At 44.0% G+C, this 19,219-nt stretch overlaps 1 protein-coding gene across 1 annotated transcript in view; it reads right to left on the reverse strand.

The window, feature by feature from the left end:
- Nucleotides 1-19,219, reverse strand: part of LOC145414568 (uncharacterized) — a 62,028-nt gene that overhangs the window by 6,873 nt on the left and 35,936 nt on the right. The window contains exons 3-9 of the mRNA XM_080284086.1: nt 14,540-14,582; nt 7,010-7,145; nt 5,018-6,586; nt 4,437-4,496; nt 3,267-3,478; nt 1,810-2,063; nt 384-536 (exon numbers count right to left, since the gene is read on the reverse strand). Of these exons, the coding sequence (XP_080140212.1) occupies nt 384-536; nt 1,810-2,063; nt 3,267-3,478; nt 4,437-4,496; nt 5,018-6,586; nt 7,010-7,145; nt 14,540-14,582 (2,427 nt within the window). The remainder of the gene's footprint in view (nt 1-383; nt 537-1,809; nt 2,064-3,266; nt 3,479-4,436; nt 4,497-5,017; nt 6,587-7,009; nt 7,146-14,539; nt 14,583-19,219) is intronic.

The raw sequence follows: 19,219 nt of genomic DNA on the forward strand, positions 1-19,219 counted from the left end.
ACTGTTTTTTCTCCTAACTTTTCACTCATATGCCATAAGTGTCACAACTACATGTACTACAGCTACTGCTGTGCAATCCTCTTGCAGATCTCACACACGTACATATATTATGAAGGCCTTTACAGCACTAGCCACCTCCCTTCCCTGCCACTCTGCTTTCGTCTTCCTTTGCACATTTACTTCATCTCTTCTATTACTGCACCAGGATACATAAATTTCCCCATCAATTCATCTCATTCCACTCACTAGCACACTGCACCAAGTTTCATGAAGTCATTTTAGGACAATGCTCGCAAACATCCACCACTCTACACCAGTCTGCAAAGCTTCTGTCCACTATTAGCCAACAACATGGCAAAACAAGACCAGCAACAACGGCTCACCTTAGGCGGTACAGATGAGAGGTGGGATGGTGGAGCGAAGGTTGAGGTAGGAGGGTGGACCAAGGGTGTGATCCCAGGTGGGTAAGTGCTGCCCAGACTGCCTGTGCCTGGGTACAAGCTGGGGTCCAGTCCTACCTTGCTCACCTCCTTGAACTGAAACATTGGGTAATGTTATATGGCTATTATGACATAAACAGTACTGTAAGTCCTCTTTTTAGGTCTCCCCCCCCCCCCACCATAAAGTTCACAGTAAGCTCCACAGAACTGCTCACAGTTCTTGTGCTACCTATCGAGTCAATTTGCCAATATTCCTTAATTAATGTTAGCATTTGTATGAGAAAATTTATAGTTTTGGAACTACATCATATTGGAACTGCTTATAAAACCACATTTCTCACAGACTGTCATCATTCATTAGTACCACCACCACAGTTCAACATCACATCCTAATCACGACCACAATGAACGTTCCACATTCCGTTATAATCACCACTACAAAATTTAGCAGGCATAGAGAGGCATCCTTTCTCACCTGCATCCAGCTGACTGGTCCACTTCCACTCACTCAACATTTCAAAAGTTTCAACAACACGCCAAAGTTATACATTTTACAGTAAAACTGCCCTGTCATCAGTCTAGCTTACTGCAAAACTCTCTGTGCTTTCCTTCTCTTTACCATCCTACTTCATATTTTCTGTCAGAATTTTAACCATATTTTAAACAGCAACTTATCAGAACTGTACACTGAACTACAGTACTCTGAAACCAGGAGGTAAACAGCTATGTTCATGATGCATGGAAAATCCTTGGTACTCTGAAACTAAAAGATGAAGTTATGGTCACTGTGTACAGAAAATTTTTACGAACTGAGCTCTCTAAAAAACATCAGAAGACTGTTCCAAGATGCAAATTCATTAATAATTTGGGGATGAAGAGGTAAAACAAGAAAAATCACAAGACAAGAGGGACTAAACTACTCTTTTGAAAGTACTCTGTTCCATAAATGAATGATCAAAGACAAATTCTGCTGCTAGGTAACCATGGTAGCAATAACAGTCCACCAACAGGCCTGAATCCTGTATAACGAAGTATTGAAAGTATGGTCTGGTCAACACATTCTGTTGCATGAACCATTTCATACATTACCCAACATATTTCCTGTCCTTATCTGGGACTGACTCAGATATCATCATTATATAAGCATCTCACTAAGCCACAAACATGACATCAACCTGTATGAAGAATAACTATCATTATAGTTTATATCATTCCACAAATTTAAACTGCTTAATCTGCAAAAACCATATTAAACTGCAAACTCTACAAACATATGAAGTTTTATGGACTACTAAATACAAGCAAATTCTCCTGAGATATTTTAAGGATAATAAATATAAAAGGTTAGAACTAAAGAATTTGGTCTTACCATGGATGGTGATGCAGAGTGAGCAGAAAAGATGCTGTTGGCAGCTGGAGGTGGGAGTGGAGGTGGGGGTGGCATGTGAGGAGGCAGCAGATGTTGGTGTACATGTGTATGCTGATGTTGGTGATGGTGCATCTCTGCTCGCAGGAAGGCAGGTGGGGCAGCAATGCTTCCAAGTCCCCCAGGACCAATTCCCAATGATCTTTCTTGTTGGGCCAGAAATCGAGAATCTAGCTCTCTACGCAGAAGATCTTGACCTGAAAGAGAAAAGCTCTGTTAGACCATGACAATGGATAATGGTGAGGTAAAGAACTTTTACTATACGGCAGCTATGTGAACGTATTCTCCACAACAAAACTATCTGTTCATGATTGGTCATTAAGTCATTCATTCATTCATCATATAATCCAGTGTTGCCCCAAGAGGAGCATGGGAGCCCAGGGCTAGGCAAGTTGGTCCTGACATTTAAGATGAGAGTGACCAGCCTCACTCATCCCTGAATGGCACTAAGTGAATGATCGAGTTTGATATTCTTTTTTGCTATTAAGCTGAAGAAAAGTGGCATTTTAAAGTTCTACTACCTTAAAAGCTGATTTACCAATTACCCCAATTTATAGACCCAGTTTGAAAGTTGTGAAGTTTTAGAATATTACATCCCTGACTTCTGTGGCTAAACTCAGATTTTATTTTATTTTTTAATCAAGGCAAAGATGCATTTGACAGGTTGGTGGTAATTGGCTGAATGCAACATTATTTCACAATCTCTTTACTCAGTATTATTAACTGACAACATATAACTGAGGGGGAAATTTGGGTTAGTAAATGTTGGAAGGACACAAGTCACGAGTGAGAGCAGTGGAATTTGAGTTATTTAAGAGGAGCCTGTGGAGTCACATGGAGAGACAGGCTGACAAATGAAAATATAAAGGAGTGTTGAGGTGTAGATGTGGATGTGATAGGAAGTGTTAGGAGGAACACACTGAAGTGGTTTGGCCATGCAGAGAGGATGGAGGGTGAGAGACTGATGAGGAGTGTATGTGAGTGAGGTGGAGGGGGGGAGAGGAAGGGGGAGGCCAAGGATGAAATGGAGGGATGGAGTGGAGAGGTATATGAGAGAGGGGAGTGCGAGTTGGGAGCAGGGCAGTGAAATGGCAGGGGACAGGGCAACGTGGAGGCGATTTGTTTGTGGCCACCCCATACGGGATTGAGGCGTCTGGCAATAGGTAGGTAGATAGAAATGTTATTCAGGCATGTTGCATTCAGCCAATCATCAACCTGTCAACTAAATCTTTGCCTTAAAAAAAGAAAAAGCCGAATACGGCTGAATGATCGTGTAGATCCAACAGTACTCACCAGCAGGATAAGGAGCCAGTTATGGTGTGTTGTTTGGAATGTATCCCCAACTTTTAATCACTGACCTAGTTAAAAACAGATTATAACTAAGATGCCACAGTACTCACCAAGGGGGTCAGGAGCCAGGTGTGTTGGGGGGATGAGGGAGGAGGAGGTAAGCTGCTGTGAATGAGGGACAGGTGGTGCGAACATGCCCGTAGGCGGCAGCGGAGCAGAGACAGGAGGAGGACCCAAAGGGAAGGAGGGTAACGGCAATGGAGGTGGGCGACTCAGGGATGGGAGGCGGGCTGAGCTGCTCGAAGGAAGGGATGACACTGGGCTGGAAAACGAAAATGTTGAGGATTACTTCATCATCATTCTGACTTTTTTCCCCTGACTATAGATGCGGTGAAAACTCGAGATCTGAACTTGGGTTCTTCCAGTTGCAGGTTGGATGTGTTTACCAATAAACTCCCCCCCCCCCCCAAAAACACACACACACACACACACACACACACATATATATATAAAATAAAACCAGTTACTGTGGAATTATGTCACAACACTACCTTTCTGCCACACTCCACCCTAAAAAGTTGTGATTTAATGGGTCTGAAAAAGAATATATCTGTACTGATAATAGAGATCTGAGGTAGTGGTGGTTGGGGGGGGGGGAGGTGCAAATGTTTTTATTACCAGGTGTAATATTTTATATATATATATATATATATATATATATATATATAATCTGATGTTTATAATTTAAAATTGGTCATAATATCTGAAACTAAACACAATTGTTGAAGTTAGTGTGAGGTATAATCTACAGAGCAAAGGTAGTTTGAAATGAGAAAAATGAGACTGAAGTTGCCTAAAGGACAAACTGTGCTGATAACCAGATAAAGCCTCTTAAAAATAATATCTGCTAACACTGGCACACACTTCATGATTTATCAAACTGTCAATCTTAATCTTCCAAAAATCTCTGAAACTGTCTCTTACTATTTTACTGCTACTGTTGCACCTAAGTATTACTGTATATGAAATTTGTGCTTGGATCATACATTACTCACATGGGTTTAACCCCTTACATTCGAAATGTTCCTAGTATTACTTCTTGTGAAATCAGCTGAAACTCTATATAGCACCTCTAAGCTCAGTCTCCAAAACAATATCACTACTCTCCACTGCAACTCTAACACTGCCCACTTTCCATAAAATCTCGTATGCTAACTACAATCCTTAGCACACTTACTCTACTCTCTATGGCATTCAAGTATCACTTTATGGGAACTCACCTAGGCCAGGGTCGCGATAGTGATGATAGTGAATGACAGCTGGAGACAGCTGTTGCCGTACTGAAAATAAAGCAATGAAATTAATACGAGGGGTGGAAGATGCCTTAAAAAATTAACTACTTGGAAGTGAATCACCTTAAAATTTCACATATCACTGCTATATTTTTAATCATGTAAGGCCAAGGCTATTAATATTGTAACAGTTAATATTACAACAGAACAGTTATTTAGAAAAACTAAGCATAGTTAAAATTCAGTTCTACTTAAGCTGTAGTAAATTTTAAATATTTTACAAGAAACCTGCAGAACTGCATCCCTGGTATCACTCTACGTACAACATTACTGTATTGGAGCCTGGTCTCAGGATGAACACTGGCCTAATGATATAAACCCTATTTTTTTAACCCTAAAATGATAATGCCCAATGTATTACTGTACTGGAGAACTGGCTTAGTATGAACCCTAATCAAGCAATAATCCTTATTTTTCCCCCCCAAATCATAAAATAATACAGTAACAACCTATGTATTATCGGAAAATAGAGTTGGGATGATGATGATGATGAAAATGCCAGTAGCTACCTAAATGGTGTGATGTGATGATCCTGAGTCCTTGGAGAGTGGCGTGGTGGGGCGGGTGCTCCTGAGTGTATCTGCGGGGCAGCAACTTTGGCTGTGGAGGGTGGGGTGGAGCGGGGATATCCAGGTTCAACTTTGACTGAGGCTGTAGCTGGCACTGATGGGGCCGCAGGAACAACTGGCTTGCTCCTGGGGCTGGGTCGTGCTGCCTCACCTGGCTCGACCTTCACCCCATAAGGCTGGGTGGCTGGGGGTGTGGCTCTAGATGGAGCTGTGGTGGGAGGCGGCGGGGGAGCAGCTGCCGGCCCTAGCGGGGCACCTGGGGTTGGAGGCTTGGCTGATGCAGCAGTAGGTGTGGCTGGACCGAGTGGGGAAGGATGCGGCGACCGTACGTGGTTGCGTGGTGATGCAACCGGACTGGGTTTGACACTGTTGTAGAGTGCGTGGTTGTGCTGGGGTGCAGAGGATACCAGGGCACTCACACTGTACTTGCTGGCTGCACCCACCCCTGGGCCTGCCCCTCCTCCTCCACCCACCAGTCCATTGCTCACCCGACTGTTGCTGCCCACATGGTTGTGAGCAACGCTGCTTGAGGTTGTGGTGCTTGTGGTTGTTGTAGTAGTTGTTGTTGTTGTAGTAGTAGTAGTTGTTGTGGTGGTGGTAGTTGTGGTGGAGGAAGCTACAGGCTGTGAGAGGTACTGAGGCGATGGTGAGTGTGGTATGTGAGCTGATGGTTGTCGTGTAGGCTGAGGAGGTGTAGGTGTGGGTGTGGTCGGTGTGGGAGTGTGAGGTGTATGTATTGCAGGTGTATGAGGAGTGTGGGGAGCGTGTTGTGGGGTGTGGGGAGTGTGTTGTGGTGCGTGGGGAGCGTGTTGTGGGGTGTGGGGAGTGTGTTGTGGTGTGTGGGGAGTGTGTTGTGGTGTGTGGGGAGCGTGTTGCTGAGTGTGGGAAGTGTGCTGCTGGGTGTGGGAAGTGTGTTGCTGGGTGTGGGAAGCGTGTGGTGTGTGGGGAGTGTGTTGTGGTGTGTGGGGAGTGTGTTGTGGTGTGTGGGGAGTGTGTTGTGGTGTGTGGGGAGTGTGTTGTGGTGTGTGGGAAGTGTGTTGTGGTGTGTGGGGAGTGTGTTGTGGTGCGTGGGGAGTGTGTTGTGTGTGAGGAGTGTGCTGTGGGGCGTGAGGTACGTGTGGAACCGGGGCGTGAGGTGTGTGAGTAGCGAGGGGAGAGTGTGCAGCGTGAGGCGTGTGTGTAGCAAGGGGAGAGTGTGCAGCGTGGGGTGTGTGTGCAGTGTGAGGAGTGTGGGGTGCGTGAGGAGTGTGGGGTGTATGTGGAGTGTGTGGAGTGGGAACTGAGGGAGAGGATGAGGTAACAACTGGTGTGTGGTGTGGAAGAGGGGAGTGGGTGGTTGTGAGGGATGGAGAGGGGTGCTGGGCGAGAGGTGGGGGTATGTGGGGTGGCAGATAGGGAGACTTGTGATCCCCAGCGGCGACAGTCGGAGAAGCAGCAGCAGGGGCAACAGCACCAGCACTTGGGGGTGGGTAGTTACTGGGGTAGTGGCTCACATCAACAGGGCCATTGCTGAAACAAACAGGACAAATTAATACAAAATGTCTAGCACAAGACATGTCGATCAGTCTTCTTTATTTTTCAATATATACATGTGAACAACACATACCACACTTCTGATAATGTGCAAGATCCTCCATATTTTGTACGTCCCATACTTTGTTGTGGGGACGGCTTATTTTGTTGGTGTGAAGAGTGCAGAAATCTTGGTCGTTCATGAAATTAATCAAACATGGAATCAATGAATATAAAATGCAAGAAAATGGTCATGGGAACCTGAAAATTATACCGGGTAAATGCTTTCCTAATGCCGAGTGAGCCATTTCTGCAACACATGAATTCCCTATCTATGAAGCAAGTAGTCTTGGGTTGCTACACCTTGAAGGGGTAGTATGGAATTAGTAGTTACTGTTCACCAATAACCAAATGTGTTACCTGTATGGGATGTGTGGGCGAGGCTCTGGTTTGGCTGGGACCACCGTGGGGACCACAGGCTTGGGAGGTTCGTTGAGGTTGAGGGGTGGAGGGCGTACAGAAGCAGTGCTCTCACCAAGACGGCCCTCCACACAACCTGAAACACAACAGCAAATGTCACTCATTCATCAGGATGGAAAAATTCACTTGTCCTCCACACAACTTTACAGTTCACTTTCACACATCTGGCTGGAGACATCCATTATAGCTATTTCCAGATTATTATATTCTGCTAAGTCACTGAACTCTTAATACTAGTACCATTACCCTTCTCACTGTCAGGATAACTCGAGGATAGCGTTCCACCTACCACCAGATGATTATACTTTGCTATGTGAGTCACATAAGCTTGTGTTCTTGAAACACCTGTCCAAGTACTATAATTGTTTATTAATGCTACTACCCAATGATTTCATTCAGCTCTGGAAAGCTCCCAAATACTGAAGGAGTTAATGGGGGTTATTTCCCCACTCTCGTTTGAAGTATCTCTCTGCTGAATAATACTGCAGGGAACCCCACTCTCGTTTGAAGTATCTCTCTGCTGAATAATATTGCAGGGAAACTGCAACAACATTATGTTCGTTATTGTTGTCCCAGGCTCAACTGGCTGAAGTTATCCTTCTGCAGTCCATCCTCCTCCTTTCAGGTGTTAAGAAACGAACTGAGGAGCATTTGTGGTTAAAATGATGCCCTTGTGTGAAGGCAGCCCTCTTCAGCATCATACATCATCACAGTGTAGGGACAGTTTCTTTCACATCAATTCTTGCTAATGACATGATTTATTACGCCTGGGAGACATCTACGGCAGGATTAGAATGTGACATGATACATCTGTTAATCTCTTTAGTATAACAAACGCATTTGTTTTTTGTTATTGCTGCCATCAGATGATATATCACAACTTAGGAAAGAACAGTCTGTATAACAAAACCAACCTTGGCACTCCTCAAGGATGAAACGTTAGTTAAGAGTACAGCAGACTATTAGCGTGACTCTGAAGCTGCACACAAGCTGGCAGTAGATAAATACAATACCAGTACAATACTCTTACTTGGGACTAAGTTGGCCTGAATTTTACATTATTGACTGTACTTGTCTTACATGACAAGCTTTTGTGATGAAAATCAAATATTTAAGTTTTAAAAGTTCTGAAAAGTTTGCAAGTGCTTTAAAATTTTAATATGATTTTTTAGGATGAACCACCTGTGGTTCTCGATAAGTTTTCCAGTGGTGGGTAAAATCGTCTGCTGTTAGCCATAATTAATTTATGAAGTTATTTAATAATGTGTTCAAGTGTAAAGCAAGGAACCACACAACTCATTACCCTTGGTGCCAAGAATAACAAGAGTGTGAGACAGTAAAAGCAGTTGTGTGGCCTTGTTGTGTGCCAATGTTGTAGTCATAACCTGCCAGCAACACGACACTCGCTCACACCTTCATACACTAATACACCTTCGAACCAACTCGCACGTATAATACACCTTACTCACACTAACACACAACTTATCAACTTACACTACAAGTCCTTCCACATAATCAGTAAGGCACCTGTGATGTTGGAGTATGTGTTTGTGTAAAATGATGAACTGAAGCACCAATGTTTACAGCGCGTTTCTTAACTGATGAGTAGTAAGCTTCATCACCACACAAGTGCCCATTTACCATGTGGAAGAGCTATTTCACCATGTGGAAGAGCCTAAAGAAACCTTCCAACCAACTCGCAAAAAACACTACCATAACTCTCTTATTGCATTTTGTTAGCGTGTGTGTAATCACGTCTGCTGCTTAATCACACACGTGATCTAGAAAAGGTAGCAGAGGTTATTTCTGGAGTTTCCCTAGGGGTGGCTAGGAAGGGCAGACCAGGGTAAGGTTAGGTTAGAGAGATCAAATTTGTATAAGTTCGGCTACAAGGGATATATACTGGTACACAACAAAAACAATAAACCCGCAATAACGGGTCTGGGTTTTGTTCAAGTAGGCGACGTTAAGAACTGTACATACCCCCCCCCCCAAGGAATCAACGACAAGCACACAGAATCACATAAAACCACACACGGAATCAACCACAGGCACACACGATCATAAATAAACACAAAAGTTTGTTTTAATAATACGAACAATTCATTGCCTTTTAACCACCAAGTTCACAATTGCTTGGATTAGCTTTGCTTGGGCCAGCAAACTCATACACCATTTAAAAAAAAAAAAAAAAAAAAAAAAAAAAAATCCACATTCATAAAGATAAACACAGAAGTTACCGCTTGCGTTAAAATCATCGGTAATAAAGATACAGAAGTTATCCTCCACGTTCAAATCATACAAAGTTTTTCCCGCCTTTAATCAGGAACAGGTTTGGGGGTTAGCTGTCTCACGTAAAACAAAATGAAAACCTTTGGCCGCGACAGCAATGAATATAGCGTTTATGCCCCCTTGCTTCAAAGAGATGAGGCAGAAAATTACAGAGCTGGAGGTGGTTACGGCCAGATTGTACAGAGGAGAAAATAATCTTGGTTGAGTTGAAATTAAATCTTTGCAGTAATGAAGTGTGTGTGTGTGTGTGTATGCGTTGCACACACACACACACACACTCCTGACTCTATTTGCATTAAATCTCAGTGAACAGGCGTGTAATGACCCCTAATCTCCTTGTTCTATATATCAGACCCTTGTCGTTAAACGTTCAGTCCTTTCATTATTTTCTTGCAAGTAAGAGATGATTATTATGCTTTAGATATGGCACAACTCTGGTGGAGGAGAGGTTATTGAAGGTTGCAGCTACCTATCTATTTACGTAATTATATCAAAATACCTGTCTGTGTCTGTCTATTCTCCAGTTATAAAAGTCACTACAAAGCTGAATAATAGTGGCTGTAAGAGGAACCAAAATAAATGTTTATCTAACTATATATTTATCTATCCTTATTTACTTATCCATCTATCCAACCTCAAGTTACAAAATTCACTCTTTCAGCCCGAATAAAAGACTCTGGCAGTAACAATAAAAATAAGACTGAAATTAACAGGAGCGTGTTCATAATCCCTTCGCTACAAGTCTCTCTGACGTTTATGAAAATGATCTGGTTGAACCAAAAAATAATACTAATAATAATAAAATAAAACGCTATAATCATCCTCTGGTATCGGATCTCGCAAGTTTTATGTTATTATTATCATTATTTATTTTTCAATCTCTATCCCTAGTCATTAACCCTTCTGCGCCTTAAATACTTCATCACGAGAACCACCCATTCAAAAATTACGCACATTAATAATTTAGCCACTGACTTCTTATGTAATATTTCTGCCTTAATACCACTACTTGACTACACGCGTCTTTATGCCCAGGTTAAGCTTAATTTCAGTACATCGTTATTACAGATTTTTCGGCTGAATCCTTCTCTATTTTAATTCTTCACTATTTACGACAATGGTACGGCTCTACATTCCTCCCAGAGCACTTCTTCGTGACTAGCACCATAGTCTTTGTGGCTTATTCCTCGACTATTTTATTGAATGGCAGTATGAGGTACAGTTCAGTCATTTTAACTTGGGATTTTCGTCCTTTTGCGGCTCATTTCACATAACTCGGTGGAAGGAAAACACGATGCAAAATCTCTACATTGTTCCCAGAGCACTTCTTCGTGACTGGCTACATAAACTCGCTAAGGTGCACCTGTACCTGTACGTGTGTGTGTGTGTGTGTGTGTGTGTATATATGTGTGTGTGTGTGTGTGTGTGTGTGTGTGTGTATATATATATAAATATAAAAATATATATATATATATATATATATATCTATAAATATATATATATATATATATATATATATGTGTGTGTGTGTGTGTGTGTGTGTACGAAAAAAATGTACGTAAAATCTTAATTGCGTTCGTAAATCTTGCTAATAATCTTGTTCGCACACTAAACCGTGGAAATCTCTCTCTCTGTCTCTCTCTCTCATATAAATATATATATATATATATATATATATATATGAGAGACAGAGGGACTTCCACGGTGTAGTGCGAACAAGGTTATTAGCAAGATTTACGAACGCAATTAAGATTTTACGTACATTTTTTTCCCCGTTAAGGCAGACGATCGTACATCAGCTCTGAAGATGGCAAGGCAATTACCGCTTAACCTGTGATATTAACCCTTTCACACCGAGGACGCCAACATTTTATTCTTGATGCGTTTTTTTTTTTTTTTTTTTTTTTTTTTAAAGATTACGATTACGAGACATTTATTACTGTAAGGGTTCTTTAAAACTGTTAGGGTCGTTTATAAGCCTTGATTAACTCCTTCGCTTCTACTGTGCACTCCCACAAGCATGAGTGTCCTGGTAATAGCATGAATAATAATAGTAGTAGTAATAATAATAATAATAATAATAATAAAAATGAAAAACACGTCGTCAGGCAGATAAGAATAAATTTTGCGTAATGATGAAAATAAATGCACATAAAAGTACATCCTTAAACAGAAAGGGTTATATATTTTACATAAGTGTTGTAATTTAACGCATATAAAGGTATAAGAAAAACACTCCACCTGGTAGAAATGAGTTAAAAAGTTCTATAATGGTGTAAATTTAATGCATACAAAGGCAAATAAATGTAAATATAAAAAAAAATACTTCTAAATGTGCTGTATGTAAAGGTGCGCCACAACTGAACTAACAACAATTTTCTCACCTGGTCGCAACTTCCGGGTTCGCGGCCAGCTTCTACCGCCACACTGTGTATTTTTCTCGTCGCCAACCCTTCACTCAAAATGGCCGTATTTCTCAACACTACATCTCTCTGCAACATTTTCCTGCAATCCTCACCTACCATCCTCTACCGTCACACCTCGTATTTTCCTCCTCACTAATCCATCACTCAAAATGCCAATCATCCCTTTCTTACCCAAGTTACATCTCCTGGCACTATTTTTCCCCCTCCCCCCAACTTTCAACTACTATTTCTCCTACTGATCCACCTGTCCAAATTACTTTCCCTGGTATAACCCTTCACTCTAATTTTCCGAGACCTTTCATTTAAACCACCATCTTTCCTACATGTCACTGCAGTACTCTTCGTCATCTCTAATAATCAACTTTTTTTTTTTAAATCTTTCCACTACAATAACGCCATTTTAATATTATTTCTCCTTCCATATTTTACCAGTCAACCCTATTAACAGCCTTCAACTACAGCATTACATATACTCATATTTGCAACCCTTTCGCATTCATCTGATCCACACCACACCCTTCCTTCAGCACCCCACCTACAGTTCCTCGATGCACCCTAACATTTTCACAACCATACTATTTCCATACCTTATCACTAGACGACTCTTCACCTTGAACCTCTTGCAGCCTTTACCTACAACCCATGCCACACCCTACCTTCAGTCCACTACCTCGATTTACTCTAAGCATGGTACAAATATTTTTACTAACTCTACCACAACCTTTTACTTCAGCCATCAACCCATCCGCACCCCCTTGCTCTCACCCACACTAGTCTTTCTTCCGTCCACAACTATCCTAACCTTTCCACGGCCCTCCCCTTTAACTCTGCACTCTCAGTCCACGCCCGTCGCAGCTCTCACACCTTTACCCTCTTTCTGCCCTGACACCCATTAGGTTCAACTCTAACCCTTTTTATAACCCTCACGCCTCTAGTCTTTTATCTTCTTCCAGTCCCAACAAACCCTGACTTCATCCCTCGCCTAATGCAATAACCCTGACGGTCCCCAGTTCCAACCTTCCCCCTTTACAGTCCTCACCTGTAGTCCTAGTCCCTTCCCCATTCCTCTCTTTGCTCTAAATTCCCCTTTTCCAGCCCCCAGTCCTGATATCACCCTCACCTCCAGTCCTACCATAGCCGTCAGTTCAAGATCCTGCCTCTGCTACAGTCCGCACTTCACAATCCAGCTCCTTCCACAGCCCTGGTTCAAGTCCTAACTCCTTCCAGCTCTTTCATATTCCACCCCTGCCACAATCCTGAAGTTCTCCTCCCTCCCCTGTCACAACTCTCAGCTCTAATCCCTCCCCTGTCAAAGTCCTCAATTAAAACCCCCTTCTCTGCCACAGCCCTCAGTTCAAAGCCCCACCCCTGCCACGGCCTTCTGTTCAAAGCCCCTCCCCTGCCACAGCCCTCAGTTCTAATCCCTCCCCTGCCACAGCCCTGTGTTAATCCCTCCCCTGCCACAGCCTTCAGTTCAAAGCCCCTCCCCTGACACGGCTCTCCGTCGCCGCCGTCCAGCCCTCATAACTAAGCCAGGGCGGGTGTGGTGTGACAAGGGCGGCCGGCGTGGGCAGGGGATCAGTTTGGCTTGCCCGTGTGCTGCAGCCTGGCATCTGGAAAACCGTTCACTCCTAAAACAAGGCTGATGTATTAGTTTCTGCTTTTTTTTTTTTTTTTTTTTTTTTTAACAGACGATTTTATTCAGCTGGAGAACTAATGACCCCTGCAACATCGGTGACGCACTGTCGTCATATTCCTGCATTTTCTTTTTTTGTGTGTGTGAGTCTGTGTGTATGTGTGTGATTTTCATTCAACTTAGGGCTTTTTAAACAGCAGGGGTAGATACACCCTCTGTTACCTTCACTACAAGACAAGTACCTTAAGTTGCGTAAAATCGTCCCTAAGTAAACGAGAAGTCACTACAAACTGACGTAACCGTATTCCAGAAGTAAGCTTTCCCTAGAAGACGATCACCCTAGGCTGACTAAAGAATGAAGGTGGCAAAAAATAATAATAGAAAAAGAATGCGTTGAATTAATCTACACTCATTTATTGTGGTAGCAAAAATAAGTAAATGAATAATGAAAAATTGTGGTAATTCCCCACTAAAATCGTGTGACTTTGGCCAGACAAAACTAAAAATATGTTGGTGGGATTGCAGAGGGTGGCGGTGTGGGTCGTGTGAAGGGTGAACAATGTACAACGTCCGGGTGTACACCGTGTTAGCCCGCCCTCCATGCTGCTGGCCGGGCTCGTGTTGCACTGCATCTTGCATGTCAACACTCAAGCCTCCACCAGCACTCTCCCCTCCTGTCTACCAACATTCTCTTCCCTCCCCTCCCCCTCCACCAACACTCATCCCCCTCCCCTCCGTCGACACGAACACTCCCTCCTCTCCCTTCTCCTTTACCAACCACTCTCTCTTCCCCTCCTGTCCTCTCCCCCAACTCACTCTCTCTCTTCCATCATCATCAACATTCTCACTCCACCCCTCCACCAACAATCACTCTCCCTTTCCCTCCCGTCTATTTCCATGACCATTCCTTCACCAACAAACTAGCTCCCTTCCCCTAATTCGAAGACTCTCCACTTTTAAAAGATCGAGTGACTTAGGATTCCTGCAAGTAATAACCCCCCCCCCGTCCCCCACTATCTCTCTCTCTCTCTCCAGACCAGAATGATCCTGTTTTCTATATATTTCACTTTAGGGGTGACTACACGATTAACTGTGCCCAGCATCACTCGCACTCACCTTTACTTGATGCTCGGAAGAGGTCAGACTCAGCATCAGACGCCTGCAAGAAGAAAACACACATTAGTACAGGGTTAGGGTACGATGCGACTGTGGTATCTGTTAGGTGAGCTCTTGAGTGGGAGGGATAATAACACAGAAGGCCCATTCCAAACACTCATCCTACTTAACACGTACAGAAGTCGGTGTTCCCCTATACATAATATAAATATCACCGTGTTCATACTTTTTTTTTTTCCTTAGATAAACAGAGAAATGAAAAACAAATTATACACGGAAAAATGCTTCTATATATACAAGAAACCGAATAAATGATAACACATGCTTACACAGGAAAAACATGTATTGACTATGTGCCAAAGCTTTAGGATCGTATGGGAGACAACGCTAAAAATAGTAAAATTCCGCTAAGGTCTACAAAAATCAAACACCTTGTCTCTGAAAATTGTTAGCGCATGACAAACGGACAGGGCCGCTCTTTTCCACCACATACATCACACTGAACACGACAGTAGCACCAAGACACCACGGAAAAAAACATCAGTAAAAACAGCAGCGTGCAAGGTTGAGCGATGAGCAGGGGTGTGGGGGGTGAGGGCAATAAATCAGTGCATGACGGCTTGGCTCCGCACCGGCTCACTCCCCCCGTCATGCAGAAGCAGTGCCTCATCGCTTACCACCTTCTCTTACAATATACTCCTACTGTACGGTATATACTTTAACTACAAGAACGCAAGTCAAAGTGCCTTGCTTGTCATAAACTCTAACGGAACGCTGCTGGCTCTTGTACGCACGCGCGCGCACACACACACGACTAGTTTAAAGTCAGGTTTCGTTACGGTGCGTTACTCATGGCTGTGTTAGGTATGATTTGATTTTACATAATTACGAGGACTTAATTCTGATAAGGGTAGGTTGGGCTGGGTTACGTTATACTAAGACTAATTTGGCTGTCAGGCTGGGATTACACTTGGTATCAAATCCGAGCGACTATGCTGACGGAACTGAGAATCCGGGGAGAGAATTCAGAAAGGTTGTGGTTACCCTCTCCTCCCTCCAATCCTCCTCCAACTTTCTCTCCACTACTCCTGAAACGTCCCTCCTCTCCACCATTTTCCCAGTCCATCTCTATTTCGCTGTCTCACCACTCTTCCCTCTCTCTTGGTCTCCACTCCCCCTCCCTTTCCCTCTTGCTCTCCATTCTCCCCTCTCTCTCCAACCCCCATTCTATCTCTCCACCCTCCCCCCCTCCCCTGGCCAACATGTGACTGGTCTGGCCGTAAAGGAGTCGTGTAAAACTACTCCCTCTCTCTTCACTCCCCCTCCCCTTCTCTATCCATCTATCTATTCACCTTCACTCACTTCCCTCTTTAATCTCCCATACTCTCTCTCTCCCCTCACACTCCCCCTCCAGCTTCAATCTCCATCCCTCCCTCCCCCTCTCTCCCCCCTCCACATGTGACTGGCCTGCGTTGTAGCCGTAAAGGAGTCTTGTAAAACTTTTATGTCTGCCATTACTCCACGACAACTGCCCCTCCCGCTGGATACGCCGCATAAAACGTATAAACCGCCACATAAACTCGGGAATAAAACGCATAAAACGCCGCATAAAACCGCACAAGAGCGTTTTATCAGAGTCGCCCCCCCCCCACACAACCTAACCCTACTACTACTACTACTACTACTACCCTACCTCGCCGTCCATCTCCCCCAAATTGATCCTTTCTCTCTCCCCATCCAGATTCACTCCCCAACTTCACCCTTCCCACTTCTTCCTCCCCCTCGTCTCTCTGCACTCTTCCACATACTCTCACTCCCAACCCTCTGTACCCACTCCCCAGTTTCCTCACTCTCTTCATCTCCAATCTCTTCAGCCTTCCTCCATGCTTCTCCTGTTCCGTTTTTTTTTTTTTCCAATCTCTCCAACCCTCCTAACTCTCTCTCCATCTTTCCTCCAATCTCTCCCTCTCCATCCTTCCTTCCTCCCTCTCTCTCCGCCTTCCCTCTCCCCGTCAAATCCCTCCCGCCTCCCCCTGACGTAGCTTCCCCATAATGCAATTGGCAGAAAATCGTGTTTGGGACTTTATTGGCATGCCGAGGCGACCCGACCCCTTGCACACGCTTGCCTTCCACACTGATTTGTGCTGAGGCGTGAGCAGTGGGTGGGACAAGGTGATAAGAGTGGGCGGGATAGGGAGGTGGAGGGTGGGGACTGGGAGAGACAAGGTGGTAGTAGGGAGTGGGTGGGAGAGGACGAAGGAAGAAAGGTCTCTCCCTCCCTCCCTCTCTCTCACCGTCGCCCAGGGAAATACTTTTAGCGGCCGTAAAGTGAAGGCGGTAAGAACGCTGCGAGATCCTTACATACGTATATAGGAAGTTACGACACCGCAAACCCGTCAGAAATGCTCAAAGCTCACCTCAGATAAAGCCAGTCTCTCTCTCTCTCTCTCCACGATGGCCAAGGACGGAGACAAAACGTGGGAGGAAGTGGAGGGATGGAGATAAAATGGGAGGGAGGAGGAAGAAGTGGGAGACAAAAAGGAAGGAGAGATAACAGAAAGGAGGAGGAGGAAAGAAGGAAACATGGAGGACGGGGATATAAAGGGAAGAAATGGAAATTAAACGATGGAGGAAGAGGAAGCACGGGGGATAAGGAGGAGGAGGAAGAAGAGCTTAAAGAAAGGGGGGAGGAGGAGGAGGTAAAACGAGGAAGGAATGGAAGGGAGAGGAAGAATGTGGAAGGAAGAAGATAAAAGATGGCAAGGGGAAAAAATAAAGATGATGAAGGATGAGGAGAGAAAAAGAATGAGCGAGATAAAGCGATGATACGAGTGGAAGGAGATAAACCAGCCACTATTACCTGTGTGGAGGTGTGAGGTGGTGGTTGTGCTATGCCCACCACACCACGCCACACTGCCTCATAGTCACCCTTACAGAGCATCATAAACGCTCTCTCTCTCTCTCTCTCTCTCTCTCTCTCTCACACACACACACACACACAATAACAGAACATCAAGATAAAAACTGCCTCACAATTGCCTAAGGGTTAGGCTATCTCGAATAATTTTCCTCATACCTTTCTCTCTCTCTCTTGCTGACGACCTCCCAAGATAAACCAACACTTGTCTTTAATCGTTAACATCAATAAAGACTAAGGTCAGAAACAAGAAAACAAACACAAAGAACAGCAGATAAAAGAAGACAGTCATAATTTAACCTAACATTTCCTCATATCAGTGACACAATCAAATGTTTAAGGCACAAAGATATAAACATGAGCAAAGATAAGAAACAAACGGACAGAAAACGAAGGAGATAAGCAACAAACAAAAATAAACAAAACAGAGATAAACACTCCCTCCATATGTCAAGAACATCAAAAGGTTAGTCACAAGCAACACCCGTCGTATCCCTGGCATTTTAACTTATTTTCCGGTATATAAGAAATCTGTTTTTACTCCAGCATGTCAGATGATTTTACGCAGCTCAGGAGACATGGAGCTCGAGGCTGAATTAATGTAAGTATATCAATGAATGTATACTGTATATGTATGTCAGAGTGAATGAATGAATGTGTGGTGAATGTAAATGTGTATGAATGAGAGAATGTATGTATATGTACTCATGAATGACCCTACAGTAAAAATTGTCTTGTATTCAAAGAAAGGTTGGAAAATAGCGAAACTTATCTGTGTGCATTAATGACTTTCGTGCTGTCAATAGTTAGTACACAAAGTATTTTTTTCCCTCTCTCTTCCTTTACTTCGCCCCCAAGCTCACTTCTACCCCCATTCCTTCTCACCTCTAGGCTCATCTCCTATCCCAGTTTCAACCCCCTCCATCTCACCCCTCCACATTCACCCATCGATCTCATCCCCACCTCTACCTGGACCGCCCAAGCCACATCCCTTTTCATCTCACCCCTCCAGCTTCATCCCCTGTATCTCACTCAAGCTTCACATCCGGTCCACCTCACCCCTGCACCTCACCCCATACCCCCATCTGGAGCCTCTATTATTTTGCTCGTTTGGCCCATTTTACGGCGGTCCAGGAGAGTGACGCTACCCGCTGAATGGCCCACACTAATAATTTTTATGTCATCATCAAACGCCGGCCGACACAGGTAGTAAACAGCATTCCGAAGTGCCGTAAAGCAAGGAAGGTCATATCTGGGGACACTCGAGATGGACACGGCTGTAATTCCAGGCTACACAACACTCCTGGACACTAACCTCGGCCAGTGAAGCCCTAAAAATAAACAGTGTAATCTTCGAATTTTTCACTGTGATAAATCGGTTGGGTATAGGATCCATAAGCAATAACAGTAATAAATGAATGAATAAATAAGCAGATAAACAAATAAACTGTGTGTGGAGCCCTTACCCGCCAAACAAAGCCTTCCATATTCCCAACTAAGTCAAGTAAACGTCAACTACCGCATACATGTGTGAAATGATGATAGCCCAATTAAGCTCTGAGTATATGACCCGGCAAGTGATGGCATATTCGTTCCCCTCCTCCCTTCCGACGCATTCCCCTCTCCTCTGACTCGGTCCCCTCCTCCCCTCTGAAGCACTGCCCTCTCCTCTAACACATTTCCCTCGCCCCTCTAACTCGTTCCCATCCCACTACGAATGGTCCTCCTCCCCCCTCTATCTCATTCTCCTCTCCTCTCTGAAT

This window comes from Coenobita brevimanus, chromosome 100 (assembly GCF_032717465.1).
Source record: "Coenobita brevimanus isolate Jiangsu-jjx chromosome 100, ASM3271746v2, whole genome shotgun sequence".
NCBI classification, from domain to species: domain Eukaryota; kingdom Metazoa; phylum Arthropoda; class Malacostraca; order Decapoda; family Coenobitidae; genus Coenobita; species Coenobita brevimanus.